Consider the following 22,363-nt stretch of genomic DNA (forward strand, 5'->3'; position numbering starts at 1 on the left):
ATTAATTTATATTAAATGATCTTTATTGATTACCAATCATCGGCTTCAAGGAATTACCTTTTAGCCTGTGTCACACCGGACGATTATCTCACAACAACTTAATGTTGATGGAAGTTACATTTCCTTCGTGATTGGTGACCTGGATTATTTTTTCCTCCTTTCTTTCCCTTCCTTAATGAATCTCTTTATTCTTCTCTATCATAAGTCGAGCCTGAAGATATATCAGAACCATTCTCCATCACGTGGAATTAGGCATCAATCTTTGAATATATCTTTGAAGGTTCTATTGAGCTGTATCTTTTTAATTGTATTGAGCTGTATTGAGCTGTATCTGTACTGAGCTGTATTGAGCTGTATTGAGCTGTATTGAGCTGTATCTGTATTGAGCTGTATCTGTATTGAGCTGTATCTGTATTGAGCTGTATTGAGCTGTATTGAGCTGTATCTTTGAAGGCTCTTTTTAATTGTATAGTTGAAGGCTCTCTTTAATTGCATAGTTGAAGGCTCTCTTTAATTACATAGTTGAAGGCTCTCTTTAATTGCATAGTTGAAGGCTCTCTTTAATTGCATAGTTGAAGGCTCTCTTTATTGTATAGTTGAAGGCTCTCTTTAATTGCATAGTTGAAGGCTCTCTTTATTGTATAGTTGAAGGCATTCTTTAATTGCATAGTTGAAGGCTCTCTTTATTGTATAGTTGAAGGCTCTCTTTAATTGCATAGTTGAAGGCTCTCTTTATTGTATAGTTGAAGGCATTCTTTAATTGCATGCTTAAAAGCTCTCTTTAATTGCATAATTGAAGGCTCTCTTTAGAAGGTTCTCTTCAATTGCATAATTGAAGGCTCTCTTTAATTGAATGGTTGAAGGCTTTCTTTAATTGTATGGTTGAAGGCTCTCTTTAATTGCATAGATGAAGGCTCTCTTTATTGTATAGTTGAAGGCATTCTTTAATTGCATGGTTGAAGGCATCTCTTTAATTGCATAGTTGAAGGCTCTCTTTAATTGCATAGTTGAAGGCTCTCTTTAATTGCATAGTTGAAAGCTCTCTTTAATTGCATAGTTGAAGGCTCTCTCTTTAAATCTGAAGACTCTATCTAGCTCTATCTTTAAAGGCTCTCTTTCACTCTGTATCTCTCTCATATCTTCTCATCATCATCTCTCTTGATGACCCGTTGTGAGATAACCGCTCCTCATCTTCACCTCTTGTATCACCGTTCACCAAAAGATGTAGATACACAGAGGATCATAAATATGAGGAAATCATATCAAGTCTTAAGTAACGTAATAAGTCAAGATGAACAAGGCCTTTTGCTAATTTTGAATACTTGTGTTAGATCACCTCTTCACCTTATCTCTTCTAGATTCAAGTCGTTGATTCTGCTCCCAGCCCATGAAAGACCTTAGTGGCTCAACGCAACACTCCATCCATTCTGTCTCGGTCTGTGTTATAAATATGAGGAAATCATATCATTCCATTCATAGAAATACGCCTATTAAGAGTGACTCTTTTCAATCTGATGACTAAACTTTCTTTAGTCAAATTTGATTTGAATACGTATTTAATTTCCTGTATAAAACCATCGTCTCTGTATGTTACCAAAACGTATTTTTCATATATTCAAGTGATGATGACTCAGGCCCCCGAAATGCTAAGTCTAGGAGTGTTCTGTGGTGATTTAGCTTTCCCTTCCGTCCGTCTGTTCGTGTGTGGTGTGTGTGTGTGTGTGTGTGTGTGTGTGTGTGTGTGTGTTCCCAGGGGGCAAGGGCGAAGTCAATATTCCATATCAGGTCACGAGGTCAAACTTCAAGGTTTGTGTCACTAATAAACTGTTTATGACCAAACTCGTCACAGAGAACTCCCATGTGATGCATCTCAGAGCTGAGTTGTGTTCAGGCCATAAACAGGTCTTTGAAGAGAGCTATATATCATGAATGTTTCATTTACACTGACTTACAAAAACCGACTTACAAAATTTGAACCGATTTACAGACTTGGTAAAAAGGTTGTTTGGTCTATCCAATCAATGGAATGATTTTGAGTCACCTGCTTGTTAAATGATAGACATTTTCGCTTATTCACTGCCATTATCTGTACAAATAACACGTCTTAGATAATCTATTATCTAACTATACATCTCATATCATAGATAAATTGCTGTAATTAATGTCTTCGCTCATCAATCTGGTTGATTTTTAATTTCTCTTTCATTTCATATCATAAACGAATTACTGTAATTAATGTCTTCGCTCATTTATCTGGTTGATTTTTAATTTCTCACTTCATATCATAAATGAATTACTGTGATTAATATCTTCGTTCATTTATCTGGTTGATTTTTAATTTGTTACATTTCATATCATAAATGAATTACTGTAATTAATGTCTTCGTTCATTTATCTGGTTGATTTTTAATTTCTCTTTCATTTCATATCATAAATGAATTACTGTAATTAATGTCTTCACTCATTTATCTAGTTGATTTTTAATTTCTGTTACATTTCATATCATAAACGAATTACTTTAATTAATGTCTTCGCTCATTTATCTGGTTGATTTTTAATTTCTCTTTCATTTCATATCATAAATGAATTACTTTAATTAATATCTTCGCTCATGTATCTGGTTGATTTCTCTTTCATTTCATATCATAAATGAATTACTTTAATTAATATCTTCGCTCATGTATCTGGTTGATTTCTCTTTCATTTCATATCATAAATGAATTACTTTAATTAATATCTTCGCTCATGTATCTGGTTGATTTCTCTTTCATTTCATATCATAAATGAATTACTTTAATTAATGTCTTCACTCATTTATCTGGTTGATTGTTGATCTTTCTTTCTTTCTTCCCCCAGGATAGCGTGGAAGGTGTGGGGGTGTTGGTCGTCACACACCCCTTACGCAAGACAGAGTCTTGAAAGGGTTGGTGCTGCTTTACTGTGTGTTCTTATGTGTCACGTTTTGCTGGCATATATATATCCCGTGGTGTCCTCTGTCTGTGATCAAATGCATATGATGTAGTGTCTCGTGTGTGTGTGTGTGTGTGTGTGTGTGTGTGTGTGTGTGTGTGTGTGTGTGTGTGTGTGTGTGTGTCTGAAAATAAACAGTTGACTTAAAAGAAAAAGAAAATGATTCTTATGAGAGGAGATTTGAGAGGATGTTTGGTGTGTAAACATACGAGAGGAGATTACTGGCGAGAGGCACGCACACACACACACACACACACACACACACACACACACACACACACACACACACACACACACACACGCACACAGACTGACTCACTACAGTAGACCAGTTAAGGAGACAAATGTGTTTTAAGATACATCGATTATGAAGCAGTCAACACACTGACAACGTTTTACAGTAAGCCTGGATTATACACATTTCACAAAGAGCTAGTAGAGAAGGTCCAGAGGAGGACAACACAGATCGCACCGGAGCTGGGAGGGCTGACTTAACAAGAGTGGTTAGAGAGGCCATGCATATACCACATGGAAGGAAAGAAGAGTAAGGGGTGATTTGGTGGCAAACTTTTTCTAAGCTAGTTTGATGACATCAGCGGTGGACGATCCTTCGATAGATGGTTTAACCAGATAACCAGACGCCATAACATGAACTAGGCGGATCACTTTAATAATAAAGATATAAAGAAATACTTTATCAGGGTCATGATAAATGATGAAGAGAATAAAGTGTATAATGATAATGTAGAAGATGAATAGAGTGAATAATGATAATGTAGAAGATAAATAAAGTGAATAATGATAATGTAGAAGATAAATAAACTGAATAATGGCAATGTAGAAGATAGATAAACTGAATAATGATAATGTAGAAGATAAATAAACTGAATAATGGCAATGTAGAAGATAAATAAACTGAATAATGATAATGTAGAAGAAAAGTAAACTGAGTAATGATACTATAAATGTGGACAACATCACAGAAGGCTAAAAAAAGAATGTTCTATGATCATGACGAGTGTTTAGGCTATAAATGGGATGACACAAGTGTAGAACTCCCTCCACTTTCTGTAAGAACTGGCAGTTACACACAAAAACGAGCATCATAAGCACGATTCACGTGATATATACATATTCTTCCTCTTTCATCTCCTGTCGGTTGACCAAAGCGTTTATCTACGGTAAATCTTCCGTAATACAGAGGAATACAGCGAAGTCCATACAATGACAGGACATGACGTGCTTTCTAGTCTGTCTGTGGCAGCACACAACAATATGAACATAGACATTCCAGTGGGGAGAAAACGGAGTTGAATGAGAGATAACAAGAGACATACAAAGCGGGAGATAATGATAGATAACAATAGACATACAAAGCGGGAGATAATGATAGATAACAATAGACATACAAAGGAGGAGATAATGATAGATAATAATAGACATACAAAGGAGAAGAGAGATATGGTTTCCCAAATACAAAATATTCTCGTACTGTTTTGTAACAGCCCTGTCACCTCAAAGCAACGTCCAAAAGGAACAGAGAAGCGGTCCAAGTGAGGATTTTTCCTCTTAGGCTCAGTCCTCTGCTCTGAACGCAACCTCGCAAACGCGGAAAATGGCGAATATGTATAAATAAACGAATATATATATATATATATATATATATATATATATATATATATATATATATATATATATATATATATATATATATATATATATTCCTACAAGTAAATCGGGGAAATGAAACACGATAAGTTCCCAAGTACACTTTCGTGTAATAATCACATCATCAGGGGAGACACAAGAGAGAAATATAACAGTCAGTTGATATACAACGAAGAGATAATGAGCTAGGACGCCATTTGGTAAACAAGTGACTGTCATTTCCCCGTGGACTCATAGGAATATACTTGATCACGCGTTAAATTGTGACACTTTCCGATATATATATATATATATATATATATATATATATATATATATATATATATATATATATATATATATATATACCTTTAGTTATATCATCAGTTGTTTCCATGAGTACGATGGTACGACCCTTGAGCACTACGGTACGACTTCTTGAACACGACGGTACGATCCTACTGAACACGAAGGTACCACGACTGAACATGACGGTACGACACTTGATATAACGAACTTACGAAGACACGACCATTACTCACGTGTGGGCACGACCCTTGGACACGATGGACTGAGGTTTTTTTTGATGACCTATCATCATCATCATCATCATGTCCAGAGGTCGGACCGTCGTGAAGAAGGGATCAAAGTTCAGAAGTTCATCTGTTGCCTTCCTGACCAAGAGGAAGAGTGGTTCCAGAAGTATCACCTTCCCAACCCACAAAAATGAAAATGAAACATAGTCGGGTCCTTCACCTTTGACACTTCGATCACGTTTCCTTGAATGCTCGCAGTCTGGAGTGTGTTTGAGGTCTGGAGTGCTTGCAATCAGCAGGGTTTCAGTAGGACGTAAGAGAGTGTCTGGTGTACGTTCCGATCGTCCTATTTCACTGGAACATTATCTTTCTAAGGAGGTGGAGAACAAAGTGGAGTCCTGGATTCAATGTGGGAATTCAGTGTTTACAATTATGGTTGTAATGTCTTGCTCATATCTTTATCTTTATCAATTTTTTCTTTTGATATTAGCTGAGTCCCTGATTGAGGCCATATCATTAACACACACACACACACACACACACACACACACACACACACACACACACAAACACACACACACTTTCTCTCTCTCTCTCTCTCTCTCTCTCTCTCTCTCTCTCTCTCTCTCTCTCTCTCTCTCTCTCTCGGTATGTCTGTCTCTCTCGGTATGTATGTATGTATGCCTCCGTATGTATGTATGTATGTATGTATGTATGTATGTATGTGTGTATGTGTGCATGCATGTATGTATGCATGTATTGCGTGTATGTACGTACGTATTTCCTTATCTATCCTTCAATCTATCTATCTATTTCCCTATCTATCCATCTATCTATGTGCACCACCGTCGTTAACGTGTGTGTGTGTGACCGCAGGTACCGGCCCTGCCCTCGGTGGAAACGGCGCGTAGCGTCCTGAGGAAGAGCACCACAGACCACTCCCCAGCTAAGGTACGTGGGTCCTCCCCTGCCACACCACGCTCACTCTGCCATCCTTCTGAAACTTGATGTCTCCTACACTGTGATCCTACGGTGTTCTCTTGATCCTACTGTGTTCTCTTGATCCTACGGTGTCCTCTTGATGCTACAGTGTCCTCTTGATGCTACAGTGTCCTCCTAGTTCTACAGTGTCCTCTTGATCCTACAATACTCTCTTGATCCTTTGACATCCTTCTGTTCCAGCGGTATGCTCTTGATCCTACAGTCTTCTCTTGATCCTACGGTGTCCTCTTGATCCTACAGTGTCCTCTTGATCCTACAGTGTCCTCTTGGTTCTACAATGTCTTCTTGATCCTACGGTGTCCTCTTGGTTCTACAGTGTCCTCTTGATCCTACGGTGTCCTCTTGATCCTACAGTGTCCTCTTGGTTCTACAGTGTCTTCTTGATCCTACAGTGTCCTCTTGGTTCTACAGTGTCCTCTTGATCCTACGGTGTCCTCTTGATCCTACAGTGTCCTCTTGATGCTACAGTATCCTCATAGTCCTACAGTATCCTCTTGATCCTACAGTATCCTCTTGATCCTACAATACTCTCTCGATCCTTTAAAGTCCTTCTGATCCAGCGGCATCGTCTTGATCCTACAGTGTCTTATCTCTTACGTCACACTGCATGACAACGTCTATTTACGTTTCCCAAGTTAGAAAAGGAAGAAAATTCCTCCCAGCTCAGGTTTTTGTTTACCCAGCGTCCTTCTGTTAGTTTGATCAGGAAATCTCTTTGTTGTTTCTATTCCTAAGTCTTCCTCCTGCTTGTCCCGTGTTGTCATGGGTTTCATCTGTTCCTCCGTGTTCTGTTGGTGTCTGTTCTCCTGTCTGTTATACTGTTCAGTGTGGAGCGACCGTCATAGAAATTCCGTCACTTGATTAATGCTTAGATTGATTGTTCTCAAGCTTGAATTTAGCTTTTGTGTAAGCTGAGAGCTTCCTTCAGACTCAGAAGTTGTCGTTACGCTTTGAGCTCTTCGTAAATGAAGCTTGATTTAAGTTTTGGTTCTGAGGATAAGTCTAAAGCTGAGCTTGCGTACATAGATAAGTTTAAATATGATCTTATGCGTAATGTTAGCTGAAGTGCAGAGCTCAGCTGAAGGTTTGAGCTTAGCTCAAAGCTTAATTTAAGCTTTGCGTTTGAGGCTAGAGTTCAACTTATGCTTTGAGCTTAACTAAAGCTTAGGACTTAATAATGTAAGGTCACAACTCTTTCTGAGGTAAGGACATGAACTTAAGCATGTAAGGGAACCTAACCTTAAGTTCAACTTAGATATAACATAAGCAGAGAACTTATGCTTTAGAACTTAAGCTTAGATGGGTTTCTAAAGAGAAGAATATCATCCTAAAAAAAAAAAAAATAAAGATACCCCATCCATGTGATTCACAAAGTCGTTGGCCTTTGAGAATGCGTGCCATCATGCCTGTGTTTACCTTTGGTGGGTCTTCCTGATGGCACGGTGGTCTCTGCTACACTCTGGTGTGGAAGAGGAGCAGGATGAGTCATACTCGAGGAACAGGACACGTTATACTCGAGGAAGAGGAACAGGACGAGTCATACTCGAGGAAGAGGAGCAGGATGAGTCATACTCGAGGAACAGGACAAGTTATACTCGAGGAAGAGGAACAGGACGAGTCATACTCGAGGAAGAGGAGCAGGATGAGTCATACTCGAGGAACAGGACAAGTTATACTCGAGGAAGAGGGACAGGACGAGTCATACTCGAGGAAGAGGGACAGGACGAGTCATACTCGAGGAAGAGGGACAGGACGAGTCATACTCGAGGAAGAGGAACAGGACGAGTCATACTCGAGGAAGAAGGACAGGACGAGTCATACTCGAGGAAGAGGGACAGGACGAGTCATACTCGAGGAAGAGGAACAGGACGAGTCATACTCGAGGAAGAGGGACAGGACGAGTCATACTCGAGGAAGAGGAACAAGACGAGTCATACTCGAGGAAGAGGAACAGGACGAGTCATACTCGAGGAAGAGGAACAGGACGAGTCATACTCGAGGGTCACACTCTAGGTGTTGGTCAGGAGGGGTTCAAGGTGAGGAGGAGGTAGATAATGTTGTGTACTCAGATGGTGTGGAGGAGGGAGAGGCAATGTCTTCACCCCTCACGTCTCTCACTGTACTGCCTCCACCTCCCCTGTACCCCCTCTCACTGTACCGTCTCCACCTTTCCTCCATCCCTCTCACTGTTCCGCTACACCTCCCCTATACCCCTCTCACTGTTCCGTCTACACCTCTCCTCCATCCCTCTCACTGTTCCGTCTACACCTCCCCTATACCCCTCTCACCGTTCCGTCTCCACCTCTCCTCCATCCCTCTCACTGTACCGTCTCCACCTCTCCTCCATCCCTCTCACTGTACCGTCTCCACCTCTCCTCCATCCCTCTCACTGTTCCGTCAACACCTCCCCTGTACCCCCTCTCACTGTTCCGTCTCCACCTCTCCTCCATCCCTCTCACTGTTCCGTCTCCACCTCTCCTCCATCCCTCTCACTGTACCGTCTCAGTAACAGCACCTCACTGGACCTTCGAAGACAGGAAAATGCTAAAGAAAAGGGGAAATTCGGGATCAGTGCTCATCTTACAGACAGACATGGGATTGTGATCGATGGCCAAGACTCCTTCGCTCTCCACAAGCTGCCACCACAACATCTGTGACGGAGGATCAGACACCATTACCAGACAATGTCTTATGGTGGCGAAGGATCAGACACCATTACCAGACAATGTCTTATGGTGGCGAAGGATCAGACACCATTACCAGACAATGTCTTGTGGTACTGATGTTATCTCTCAGGAAGCTAAGCTTTATCTATACCTCTCAGAACCTCTTGACCTACGCTCCAAGTTTTGAGTTAAGTAACATAAATGTACTTAGAAAATCGCTGGAAGTAGTCGTCTAAGTCTTCGTTGAGGTAAAAGTCCTCGAAGACCTCCTGGCATACTGTTCTCAAGTTACACAAGAGAGGGTCTAATATCTGTCGTAACACTACGACATAGAGACTTGTACCTTTGATATCACGTTCAATGAAAGTGTTTTTGAAAAAGGGATCAAGAAACATATACTAAAACACTTGATTAACAATAACAATATCACAAAGGACAACTGGGAAAAAAAAGGGTAAAGAAACGCAATTATTGATGAAGTAAGAATAAATTTCATAAACAATTAGGGTTCTTAGCAAACACCTGTGGGGGATACGAATGTACCTAAGAAGCAGAAGAAACTCTAAAAAGGAATTAGATCATACATTCGAAGGAATTAAAAAAAAGAAAAATAGATCTTGATGAACATCTACCCCTCACTGAATCTTCTACTTAACGGATACATTGAACACCTCATTGAACTGATTGTAAGTACGTCGAGGCACCAGTCATCTTCAGCTACATCAAGATACTTCGTTTACCACACGAGTGTAGAGTGCTCGCGCGCGCTCCCACTATGACACACATGATGATCACGCAAATCAGGAGAACTCCAGGAAACGTCGCAGAAGTGGATCCAGGTCTGTTGGCTCTCGTCAAGGGTGAAGGGAAAGACACGTGCAATGGAGAGAGAGAGAGAGAGAGAGAGAGAGAGAGAGAGAGAGAGAGAGAGAGAGAGAGAGAGAGAGAGAGAGAGAGAGAGAGAGAGAGAGAGAGAGCAGGATTTCTCGCCAGGTAACGCAGAAACGAGCGACTTTTTTCCAGCGTTACGTCAGCGCTTAGGACACTTGGAGTAGAAGGTACAGCTCAAGCGTCTCCTTGACTGGCAAGCAAGACAATAATATGTCCAGGAGGTTAAGCTTTGCCAAGCTTGATGTTATCAAGACGGGAGGCTCCTGCACCATTAGGAGCCGTGGGATGAGGGCGAGAAGGACGAGAACAGACGCGAGATCCAGACAAAAGAGGTGCAACATGCGAGGTCGCATAGATCTTCACAAACATAAACACAGATGACGAGAGAATGGTCAGAGGGAAACTACAATGGAGAAGAAATAGCGTCATCGAGGGGAAAAAATGTAAATACAAGATATAAAACAAAGGAGAAATACATAGAATAAAATACAGAGGAAAAAAGAGAAAAGACAAGATAAGAAACAAAGGAGAAATACATAGAATAAAATACTCATAGGAAAAAAAAGAAGAGGAAACGACAAGATAAGAAACAAAGGAGAAATACATAGAATAAAATACTCATAGAGGAAAAAAAATGAAGAGGAAAGACAAGATAAGAAACAAAGAAGAAATACATAGAATAAGATACTCATAGAGGAAAAAAAGAGAAATACAAGATATGAAACAAAGGAGAAATACATAGAATAAAATACTCATAGAGGAAAAAAAAAGAAGAGAAAAGACAAGATAAGAAACAAAGGAGAAATACATAGAATAAAATACTCATAGAGGAAAAAAAAAGAAGAGAAAGACAAGATAAGAAACAAAGGAGAAATACATAGAATAAAATACTCATAGAGGAAAAAAAAAAGAGGAAAGACAAGATAAGAAACAAAGGAGAAATACATAGAATAAAATACTCATAGAGGAAAAAAAAGAAAGAGAAAGACAAGATAAGAAACAAAGGAGAAATACATAGAATAAAATACTCATAGAGGAAAAAAAAGAAGAGAAAGACAAAATATGAAACAAAGGAGAAATACATAGAATAAAATACTCATAGAGGAAAAAAAAGAGAGAAAAGACAAGATAGAAACAAAGGAGAAATACATAGAATAAAATACTCATAGAGGAAAAAAAGAAGAGGAAAGACAATAGACAAGGAGAATACATAGAATAAAATACTATAGAGGAAAAAAAAAGAGAAGACAAGATAAGAAACAAAGAGAAATACATAGAATAAAATACTCATAAAGGAAAAAAAGAAGAGGAAAGACAAGATAAAACAAAGGAGAAATACATAGAATAAAATACTCATAGAGGAAAAAAAAAAAGAGGAAAGACAAGATAGAAACAAAGGAGAAATACATAGAATAAAATACTCATAGAGGAAAAAAAAGAAGAAAAAGACAAGATATGAAACAAAGGAGAAATACATAGAATAAAATACTCATAGAGGAAAAAAAAGAAGAGGAAAGACAAGATAAGAAACTAAGGAGAAATACATAGAATAAAATACTCAAGAGGAAAAAAAAGAAGAGGAAAGACAAGATAAGAAAAAAGGAGAAATACATAGAATAAAATACTCATAGAGGAAAAAAAAGAAGAGAAAGACAAGATAAGAAACAAAGGAGAAATACATAGAATAAAATACTCATAGAGGAAAAAAAGAAGAGGAAAGACAAGATAAGAAACAAAGGAGAAATACATAGAATAAAATACTCATAGAGGAAAAAAAAGAAGAGGAAAGACAAGATAAGAAACAAAGGAGAAATACATAGAATAAAATACTCATAGAGGAAAAAAAAGAAGAGGAAAGACAAGATAAGAAACAAAGGAGAAATACATAGAATAAAATACTCATAGAGGAAAAAAAAGAAGAGGAAAGACAAGATAAGAAACAAAGGAGAAATACATAGAATAAAATACTCATAGAGGAAAAAATGGAAAGACAAGATAAGAAACAAAGGAGAAATACATAGAATAAAATACTCATAGAGGAAAAAAAAGAAGAGGAAAGACAAGATAAGAAACAAAGGAGAAATACATAGAATAAAATACTCATAGAGGAAAAAAAAGAAAGGAAAGACAAGATAAGAAACAAAGGAGAAATACATAGAATAAAATACTCATAGAGGAAAAAAAAGAAGAGAAAATACAAGATAAGAAACAAAGGAGAAATACATAGAATGAAATACTCATAGAGGAAAAAAAAGAGGAAAGACAAGATAAGAAACAAAGGAGAAATACATAGAATAAAATACTCATAGAGGAAAAAAAAAAGGAAATACAAGATAGAAACAAAGGAGAAATACATAAAATAAAATACTCATAGAGGAAAAAATAGGAAATACAAGATATGAAACAAAGGAGAAATACATAGAATAAAATACTCATAGAGGAAAAAAAAGAGAGGAAAGACAAGATAAGAAACAAAGGAGAAATACATAGAATAAAATACTCATAGAGGAAAAAAAAGAAGAGAAATACAAGATAAGAAACAAAGGAGAAATACATAGAATAAAATACTCATAGAGGAAAAAAAAGAGAGAAAGACAAGATAAGAAACAAAGGAGAAATACATAGAATAAAATACTCATAGAGGAAAAAAAAAGAAGAGGAAAGACAAGATAAGAAACAAAGGATAAATACATAGAATAAAATACTCATAAAGGAAAAAAAGAAGAGGAAAGACAAGATATGAAACAAAGGAGAAATACATAGAATAAAATACTCATAGAGGAAAAAAAAGAGAGAAAGACAAGATATGAAACAAAGGAGAAATACATAGAATAAAATACTAATAGAGGAAAAAAAAAAGAGGAAAGACAAGATAAGAAACAAAGGAGAAATACACAGAATAAAATACTCATAGAGGAAAAAAAAGAAGAGAAAAGACAAGATCAGAAACAAAGGAGAAATACATAGAATAAAATACTCATAGAGGAAAAAAAAGAAACAAAGAAACAAAGAAGAAAGAAATACTCATAAAGGAAAAAAAAGAAGAGAAAAGACAAGATAAGAAACAAAGGAGAAATACATAGAATAAAATACTCATAGAGGAAAAAAAAAGAAGAGGAAAGACAAGATAAGAAACAAAGGAGAAATACATAGAATAAAATACTCATAGAGGAAAAAAAAAAGAAGAGGAAAGACAAGATAAGAAACAAAGGAGAAATACATAGAATAAATACTCATAGAGGAAAATAAAAGAAGAGGAAAGACAAGATATGAAACAAAGGAGAAATACATAGAATAAATACTCATAGAGGAAAAAAAAAGAAGAGGAAAGACAAGATAAGAAACAAAGGATAAATACATAGAATAAAATACTCATAGAGGAAAAAAAGAAGAGGAAAGACAAGATATGAAACAAAGGAGAAATACATAGAATAAAATACTCATAGAGGAAAAAAAAAGAGAAAGACAAGATAAGAAACAAAGGAGAAATACATAGAATAAAATACTCATAGAGGAAAAAAAAGAAGAGGAAAGACAAGATAAGAAACAAAGGAGAAATACATAGAATAAAATACTCATAGAGGAAAAAAAAGAGGAAAGACAAGATAAGAAACAAAGGAGAAATACATAGAATAAAATACTCATAGAGGAAAAAAAAGAGAAAAGACAAGATAAGAAACAAAGGAGAAATACATAGAATAAAATACTCATAGAGGAAAAAAAGAAGAGGAAAGACAAGATAAGAAACAAAGGAGAAATACATAGAATAAAATACTCATAGAGGAAAAAAAGAAGAGGAAAGACAAGATAAGAAACAAAGGAGAAATACATAGAATAAAATACTCATAGAGGAAAAAAAAGAAGAGAAATACAAGATAAGAAACAAAGGAGAAATACATAGAATAAAATACTCATAGAGGAAAAAAAAGAGGAAAGACAAGATAAGAAACAAAGGAGAAATACATAGAATAAAATACTCATAGAGGAAAAAAAAAGGAAATACAAGATAGAAACAAAGGAGAAATACATAGAATAAAATACTCATAGAGGAAAAAAAGAGGAAATACAAGATAAGAAACAAAGGAGAAATACATAGAATAAAATACTCATAGAGGAAAAAAAAGAGAGGAAAGACAAGATAAGAAACAAAGGAGAAATACATAGAATAAAATACTCATAGAGAAAAAAAAGAAGAGAAAATACAAGATAAGAAACAAAGGAGAAATACATAGAATAAAATACTCATAGAGGAAAAAAAGAGGAAAGACAAGATAAGAAACAAAGGAGAAATACATAGAATAAAATACTCATAGAGGAAAAAAAAAGGAAATACAAGATAGAAACAAAGGAGAAATACATAAAATAAAATACTCATAGAGGAAAAAATAGGAAATACAAGATATGAAACAAAGGAGAAATACATAGAATAAAATACTCATAGAGGAAAATAAAAGAAGAGTAAAGACAAGATAAGAAACAAAGGAGAAATACACAGAATAAAATACTCATAGAGGAAAAAAAAGGAAATACAAGATATGAAACAAAGGAGAAATACATAGAATAAAATACTCATAGAGGAAAAAAAAGAAGAGAAAAGACAAGATAAGAAACTAAGGAGAAATACATAGAATAAAATACTCAGAGAGGAAAAAAAAAGAAGAGAAAGACAAGATAAGAAACAAAGGAGAAATACATAGAATAAGATACTCGTAGAGGAAAAAGAAGAAGAGGAAAGACAAGATAAGAAACAAAGGAGAAATACATAGAATAAAATACTCATAGAGGAAAAAAAAAGAAGAGAAAAGACAAGATATGAAACAAAGGAGAAATACATAGAATAAAATACTCATAGAGGAAAAAACAAAAGAGGAAAGACAAGATATGAAACAAAGGAGAAATACATAGAATAAAATACTCATAGAGGAAAATAAAAGAAGAGGAAAGATAAGATATGAAACAAAGGAGAAATACATAGAATATAATACTCATAGAGGAAAAAAAAAGAAGAGGAAAGACAAGATAAGAAACAAAGGATAAATACATAGAATAAAATACTCATAAAGGAAAAAAAAGAAGAGGAAAGACCAGATATGAAACAAAGGAGAAATACATAGAATAAAATACTCATTGAGGAAAAAAAAAGAGGAAAGACAAGATATGAAACAAAGGAGAAATACATAGAATACAATACTCATAGAGGAAAAAAAAGAAGAGGAAAGACAAGATAAGAAACAAAGGAGAAATACACAGAATAAAATACTCATAGAGGAAAAAAAAAGAAGAGAAAAGACAAGATCAGATACAAAGGAGAAATACATAGAATAAAATACTCATAGAGGAAAAAAAAAGAAACAAAGAAACAAAGAAGAAAGAAATACTCATAAAGGAAAAAAAAAGAAGAGAAAAGACAAGATAAGAAACAAAGGAGAAATACATAGAATAAAATACTCATGGAGGAAAAATAAAAGAAGAGGGAAGACAACATATGAAACAAAGGAGAAATGCATAGAATAAAATACTCATAGAGGAAAAAAAAGTAGAGAAAAGACAAGATATGAAGCAAAGGAGAAATACATAGAATAAAATACAGAATACAGATGATTTTTTTTTATTTTCTTTAGATTCATGATCCCACGAAGCATCGTGTCTGGTTGAGGGGAGAGACCATTGTGTGCTGAGAACCTGTGAAGACCTGGGTTGGGTCCGTTACTATTGGGGGAGGCGGTCGACGACAGAGACACGTGAAGATTAAGGCAGGCGCTCACGCACGGCCACGAAGGAACCCGGGGCTACAACCTGGTGTGGGGTGGGTGTCTGGGGACGTGGGGGAAGGGACCCGGGGCTACTGCCGTTTGTGGGTTGGGTGTCTGGGGCCCGGGGGGTGATTGAGGTTGGGGGGGGGGGTGAAATGAAAACTGGAAATTGTGAAAGACTAGAAATGGAAATTGGAAATGTAAAGGATAGGACACGAGAAGTGGAAGTATAAAAGACAAAAAAAAAAAAATCAAAAGTACAAAACAAACAAAATTCCCAATGAACATTGAAAGTGTAAAAGACAATATATGAATATTTAAAGTGTAAAAGAACCGAAAATAAAAACTGGAAGTGTAAAAGACAAGTGAAAATTGGGACTGTAAATAGACAAAAAACGGAACTTGAAGTGTAAAAGACACAAAAACTTAAAATTGTAAGTGTAAAAGACAAGGAGTGAAGATTGTAAGTGTAAAAGACAAGAAGTGAAAATTGTAAGTGTAAAAGACAAGTGAAAATTATAAGTGTAAAAGATAAAAGATAAAAACTGGAACTGTAAAAGACAAAAAAGAAAAAAAAAGAAAAAATGAAAAACTGTAAGTGTAAAAGACACAAGTGAAAATTATAAGTGTAAAAGATAAAAGATAAAAACTGGAACTGTACAAGACCAAAAAGAAAAAAATGAAAAACTGTAAGTGTAAAAGCTAAATGAAAGATTGCTTCCTGTATAAGAGACTTTGTAAGGTTCAATTGAAGGTTGTAAGTGACACGAAAGTGTTCTGGGTACGACTCATGCAAGATGAAGAGCATTAAGGATGGTAATTACCTCCTGCATCTACCACTCTCCTCCCGGGGATAACAACTCTATATTGTTCTTCAGTTCCTCTGTCTCTATACTCTGCAGTGTATACTGCTACTGATGATGAAATGGGAATAATGATAATGATGATAATGATAATGATAGTAATCATAATGATAAAATGATAATAATGATAATAATGATAATAATGATAATGATGATAATGATAATGATAGTAATAATGATGATAACGATAATGATAATAATAATAATAATGATAATAATAATAGTAATATTAGTAATATTAATGATAATAATAATAATGATAATGAGTATAAAAACAACAACAACAATAATTATGATAATAAAGATAATAATAATAATAATAATGATAATAATAATAATAATAATAATAATGATAATAATAGTAATGATAATAATAATAATAATAATGATAATAATAATAATGATAATGATAATAATAACAATAATAATGATAATAATAATAGTAATGATAATAATGAAAATAATAATAGTAATGATGATAATAATAATAATAATAATAATAATAATAATAATAATAATAATAATAATAATAATAATAATAATAATAATAATAATAACAATAATAATAATAATAATAATAATAATAATAATAATAATAATAATAATAATAATAATAATAATAATAATAATAATAATGATAAGTATAATAATAGGTATAATAATGATAATGATAATATACCTTCTTAATTCCACTCACTAGCACAACAGTACTTCCCTACTTCATCCTTTACCACTACACATTCACTTTTAATCACTCCCTGTCTCACCCTCTGGTGTTGTAAAGTAACTTATAGCAACTACACAGTAATCCTTCTGCTCCTTCACATAAACCCCCATGGACACACACACACACACACACACACACACACACACACCAAACAACTCATATGACCCACTCAGACTCACTCACTCCCACCATCACATCATGTGGTGGGGGAAAAGATACAGAAGACTGATGCAACAGAGGAAGCTAGCTGTGGAACAGACGACATCGAAACATACAGAAATGCTATCCTATCGACAGTCTGGAATACATTCTATTCATTCTGATGCATAGACTTGTTTACAACATAACAGCGTACTGGCACAATCCACAGCATGTTTTCCTAACGTTAACATATATGGATTTATTCTCCACAGGTCCGACAATAGATGTGGAAAGAGATGTAGAACTTGTGGTATTGAAAAATTGGAGCTATTTGTAAACATGGAATTTCAAAAGAGGAAAAAAAGTATTTATTTGAAAGACGAAATGTTCAGAAGAAATTATATATATATATATATATATATATATATATATATATATATATATATATATATATATATATATATATATATATATATATATATATATCATATATTGTACTTAACCGCTGTCTCCCGCGTTAGCGAGGTAGCGCAAGGAAACAGACGGAAGAATTGCCCAACCCACCCACATACACATGTATATACATACACGTCCACACACGCACATATATATACATATACACTTCAACGTATACATGCATGTACATACACAGGCATATACATATATACGCATGTACATATCCATACATGTTGCCTTCATCTGTTCCCGTCACCTCTCCACCACACATGAAGCGCCAGGAACAGACAACAAAGGCCCCATTCGTTCACACTCAGTCTCTAGCTGTCATATGTAATGTACCAAAACCACAGCTCCTTTTCCACATCCAGGCCCCACAGAAGTTTCCATGGTTTACCCCAGACGCTTCACATGCCCTGGTTCAATCCACTGACAGCACGTCGACTCCGGTATACCACGTCGTTCCAGTTCACTCTATTCCTTGCACGCCTTTCACCCTCCTGCACGTTCAGGCCCCGATCGCTCAAAATCTTTTTCACTCCATCCTTCCACCTCCAATTTGGTCTCCCACTTTCCTCGTTCCCTCCACCTTTGACACTTATGTCCACTTTGTTAATCTTTCCTCACTCATTCTCTGTATGTGTCCAAACTATTTCAACACACCCTCTTCTTCTCTCACCACACTCTTTTTATTTCCACACATTACCCATTCACTACTTACTCAATAAAATCACTTCACACCACATATTGTCCTCAAACATTTCATTTCCAACGCATCCACCCTCGTTCGCACAACCCTATTAATAGCCCATGCCTTGCAACCATATAACATTGTTGGAACCATTATTCCTTCAAACATGCCCATTTTTCCTCTCCGAGATAACGTTCTCGCCTTCCACACATTCTTCAACGCTCCCAGAACCTTCTCTCCCTCCCCCACTTTGTGACTCACTTCCGCTTCCATGGTTCCATCCGCTGCTAAGTCCACTCCCAGATACCTGAAACACTTCACTTCCTCCAGTTTTTCTCCATTGAAACTTACCTCCCAATTAACTTGTCCCTCACCTCTACTGAACCTAATAACCTTGCTCTTATTCAAGTTTACTCTCAACTTTCTTCTTTCACACATTTTACCAAACTCAGTCACTAACTTCTGCAGTTTCTCACCCGAATCACCCACCAGCGCTGTATCATCAGCGAACAGCTGACTACCCTCCCAAGTCTTCTCATCCAGAATAGACTGCATACTTGCACCTCTCTCAAAAACTCTTGCATTTACCTCCTTAAGCACCCCATCCATAAACAAATTAAACAACCATGAAGACATCACACACCCCTGCTGCAAACCGACATTCACTGGGAACCAATCATTTTTCTCTCTTCCTACTTGTACACATGCCTTACATCCTTAGTAAAAACTTTTCACTACTAGCAACTTGCCTCCCAAACTATATACTCTCAAAACCATCCACAAAGCATCTCTATCAACCCTATCACATGCCTTCTCCAGACCCATAAATGCCACATACAAATCCATCTGTTTTTCTAAGTATTTCTCTCAAACATTCTTCACAGCAAACACCTGATCCACATCCTCTACCACTTCTGAAACCACACTGCTCTTCCCCAATCTGATGCTCTGTACATGCCTTTACCCTCCCATTTACTTTCCCAGGAATACTCAACAAACCTATGCCTCTGTGATTTGAACACTCACCTTTATCCCCTTTGCTTTAGTACAATGGCACAATGCATGCATTCCGCCATTCCTCAGGCACTTCACTATGATCCATACATACACTAAATATCCTTGCCAACCAATCAACAACACAGTAACCCCCTTTCTTTTTTATAAATTCCACTGCAATACCATCCAAACCCACCGCCCTGCCTACTTTCATCTTACGCAAAGCTTTCACTACCTCTCCTCTGTTCACTACCTCTACCTGTCCTCTGTTCACTACCTCTACCTGTCCTTCTCCTCTTTTTCTGACCCTCTCACTCGGCACACCACCCCGACCAAAACACCCTATAAACATATATATATATATATATATATATATATATATATATATATATATATATATATATATATATATATATATATATATATATATATATATATATATTTGGATATCACATAAATTTTCTTTAACCAAAGTAACTCTGAACATTATGTTCTCACTAATCACCAGTTTTCACCAGACTTCTCCTTCTCAGATCTTCGTCTCATTACAGCATAACATTCCTTTGTAAGTTCAAACTGAGTTACGAAACTTTAACTGTTTCATGACCCGAGACAAGTGGGTTTGGAAAGTTAAGGGTCGGTTAAGATTCTCTTCACGTGAAAAGTCTCCTTCCTTCTTCTTTGCGAAGAAATGCTTCATTGCTAAAGAAGACGAGGACAAAAATATGATCAAGGATACAAGTTTGTATTCAGTAACGTCAATGGAAATGTGTAGTTTTGATTCGTGGTTGATTGGGCTGGGTAATGAATGCGCTTGTCGAATTGCACTGAACAAATTACGTTTTCCTTTGTTTCACTCCGTTTGGGCATATATACAGTCCCCTGAATTATGAACCCTACACCGTTCAACTATGACAATGGACGCTTCTCCTGTTCACAGTAATCCAATATAACTGAACAAAACAAAATGACAACGCCCATAGACAAGCAACACCGGTTCATTCAATATATGAAGCACAGCGAAGTTCAACTGTTTGCCAGATGAGCGTAATCACTCGTATACTTCTTTCTCTGATATGGACACCCATGTAATAACACGTCCTGATAAACAGTGTTCTATCCTGATCTCCGTGTATATGTTTATCAATAATTACTATGACTTACATAATTAGGGGTTGATAATTGGTGACAAGAACGCCTTCCCTTCAGACACTATAAAAATTTAGAGTATGATAATTTGTTTACGGTATGGACACCAGCCACTCATAAAGCTACAATATACGATGAATATATGAATTTATATCTATCACTTATCATGTAAGAAACGTCATATAAAAACATTTATCATTTATCATACACGAGACATAAACTACATGTAAATGCAAGACACGTAAACTATATATAAACACATTTATCATTTATCATACACGAAACATAAACTACATGTAAATGCAAGAAACGTAAACTGGACGTAAAGTTATTTGTTATCCTTCATCATACAAGAAAAATAATTCACGTGAAATATTCGTTATCATTATCAGAAAAAAAAAACCGTAAACCATATATGAATATATTCACCATCATTTATCCTAACACAAGACACGTAACCTCTACGTAAACATATCCATAATCATGCAAGAGACGCCCTGATAATCATGAACATATTCAACCTTTCATAAATGTTGCTACAGTTAGCATGCGAGACAGCTCAGAGCGTCTCTGTTAACCACGTAAACAGTCGGTGACATACACTAACCTTCATATCACTGTTCTCCTGTTGTCTGTTGCCGTTGGCGATGCGCAACGGTCGGTCAACATTTACTACGAACACTGGCTTTTCTCTCCTAGATCCTTGAGCCAATAGGATAAGTTTCTAAGTTTCAAAATCAGTTAAAAACATCTTTGAATGGTTAATGTTTGAACCTCTGTCCACTATATTCGCGGTGTATATATATACATGTATATCATAGAACATACAAACCTCCAACAGCCAGGATCGAACCCGGGACCCCTGTGCAAGAGGCGGGGAATGCTAACCGCTAGGCTATGGGCCACTCATAGGCTTATAGCCTAGCGGTTAGCATTCCCGCCTCTTGCACAAGGGTCCCGGGTTCGATCCTGGCTGTTGGAGGTTTGTATGTTCTATGAACGTACGCGTTTCTATGCACTATGTTCTTATATATATATATTCTTCCGTTGCACTAATTTGCATATCTATATACACCGCAAGCAGTCAAGGCAAAACACTGAATCCACCAATCACCACTACAGAAGACACTGTGAGGTGTGAGTAGCACACATGTATAGGAGGAGGAGGAGGTGGGAAGACTGTGTGGCATACAGCCTACATCCTCCTACCACAATGGCCATCCACACCTTACTGGTGCGCCGATCGCACGGTCCACACCACCACAGCTCTCGTTCGACACTCGACTCGTTCAAATGATACGGCATCAGACACATTTGCTACCAATATCAACACAAGGTTTATTACAGACGCGTCGTTCAAGGTTCATTACAGACGCGTCGTTCTCATACGAACGTAGACAAGCTCTTAATACGAACATAAGACACAAACAGCCATTGTTAATGTTCGTTTGTGTAAGCATGCGGATTGGGTGATACGACTGGTGAATTGCCTTGTTACTGACTGACCTGTTGCTTAGCTTGGGGCCGCATGATCCCAGAGACGGTGCGTAATGTAGGCGATTTTGAACTTACTTCTACAAAGTTCCCTGTCATATAAACACAAACAAAACTGACCTTTGAATATGAGAGTACGTATCATTACCTGCTGGGGGGAGGTTAGGTTAGGTATACAGTAAGCTTTTACTGGGGGAGAAGACGTTACATATGTGATATACACTGGGGATAGATGTTGATATATGTATTATATACCCTGGGGAACATATAACATATGTTTGATATACACCAGGGAGTAGATATCATATGGGTAATATACAAGGGGGGAGAAGATATTACATGTGTAATATACATTAGGGGAGTAGATATTGTATGTGTAAT

At 36.3% G+C, this 22,363-nt stretch overlaps 1 protein-coding gene across 1 annotated transcript in view; it reads left to right on the plus strand.

Annotated features, from left to right (window-relative positions):
• The window catches only part of LOC139758413 (RYamide receptor-like), a 256,445-nt gene that overhangs the window by 220,636 nt on the left and 13,446 nt on the right, over window positions 1–22,363 (plus strand). Inside the window, 2 exon segments of the mRNA XM_071679795.1 lie at window positions 2,857–2,923; window positions 6,030–6,104. Of these exon segments, the coding sequence (XP_071535896.1) occupies window positions 2,857–2,923; window positions 6,030–6,104 (142 nt within the window).

Source organism: Panulirus ornatus, chromosome 30 (assembly GCF_036320965.1).
Source record: "Panulirus ornatus isolate Po-2019 chromosome 30, ASM3632096v1, whole genome shotgun sequence".
Taxonomy (NCBI): Eukaryota; Metazoa; Arthropoda; class Malacostraca; order Decapoda; family Palinuridae; genus Panulirus; species Panulirus ornatus.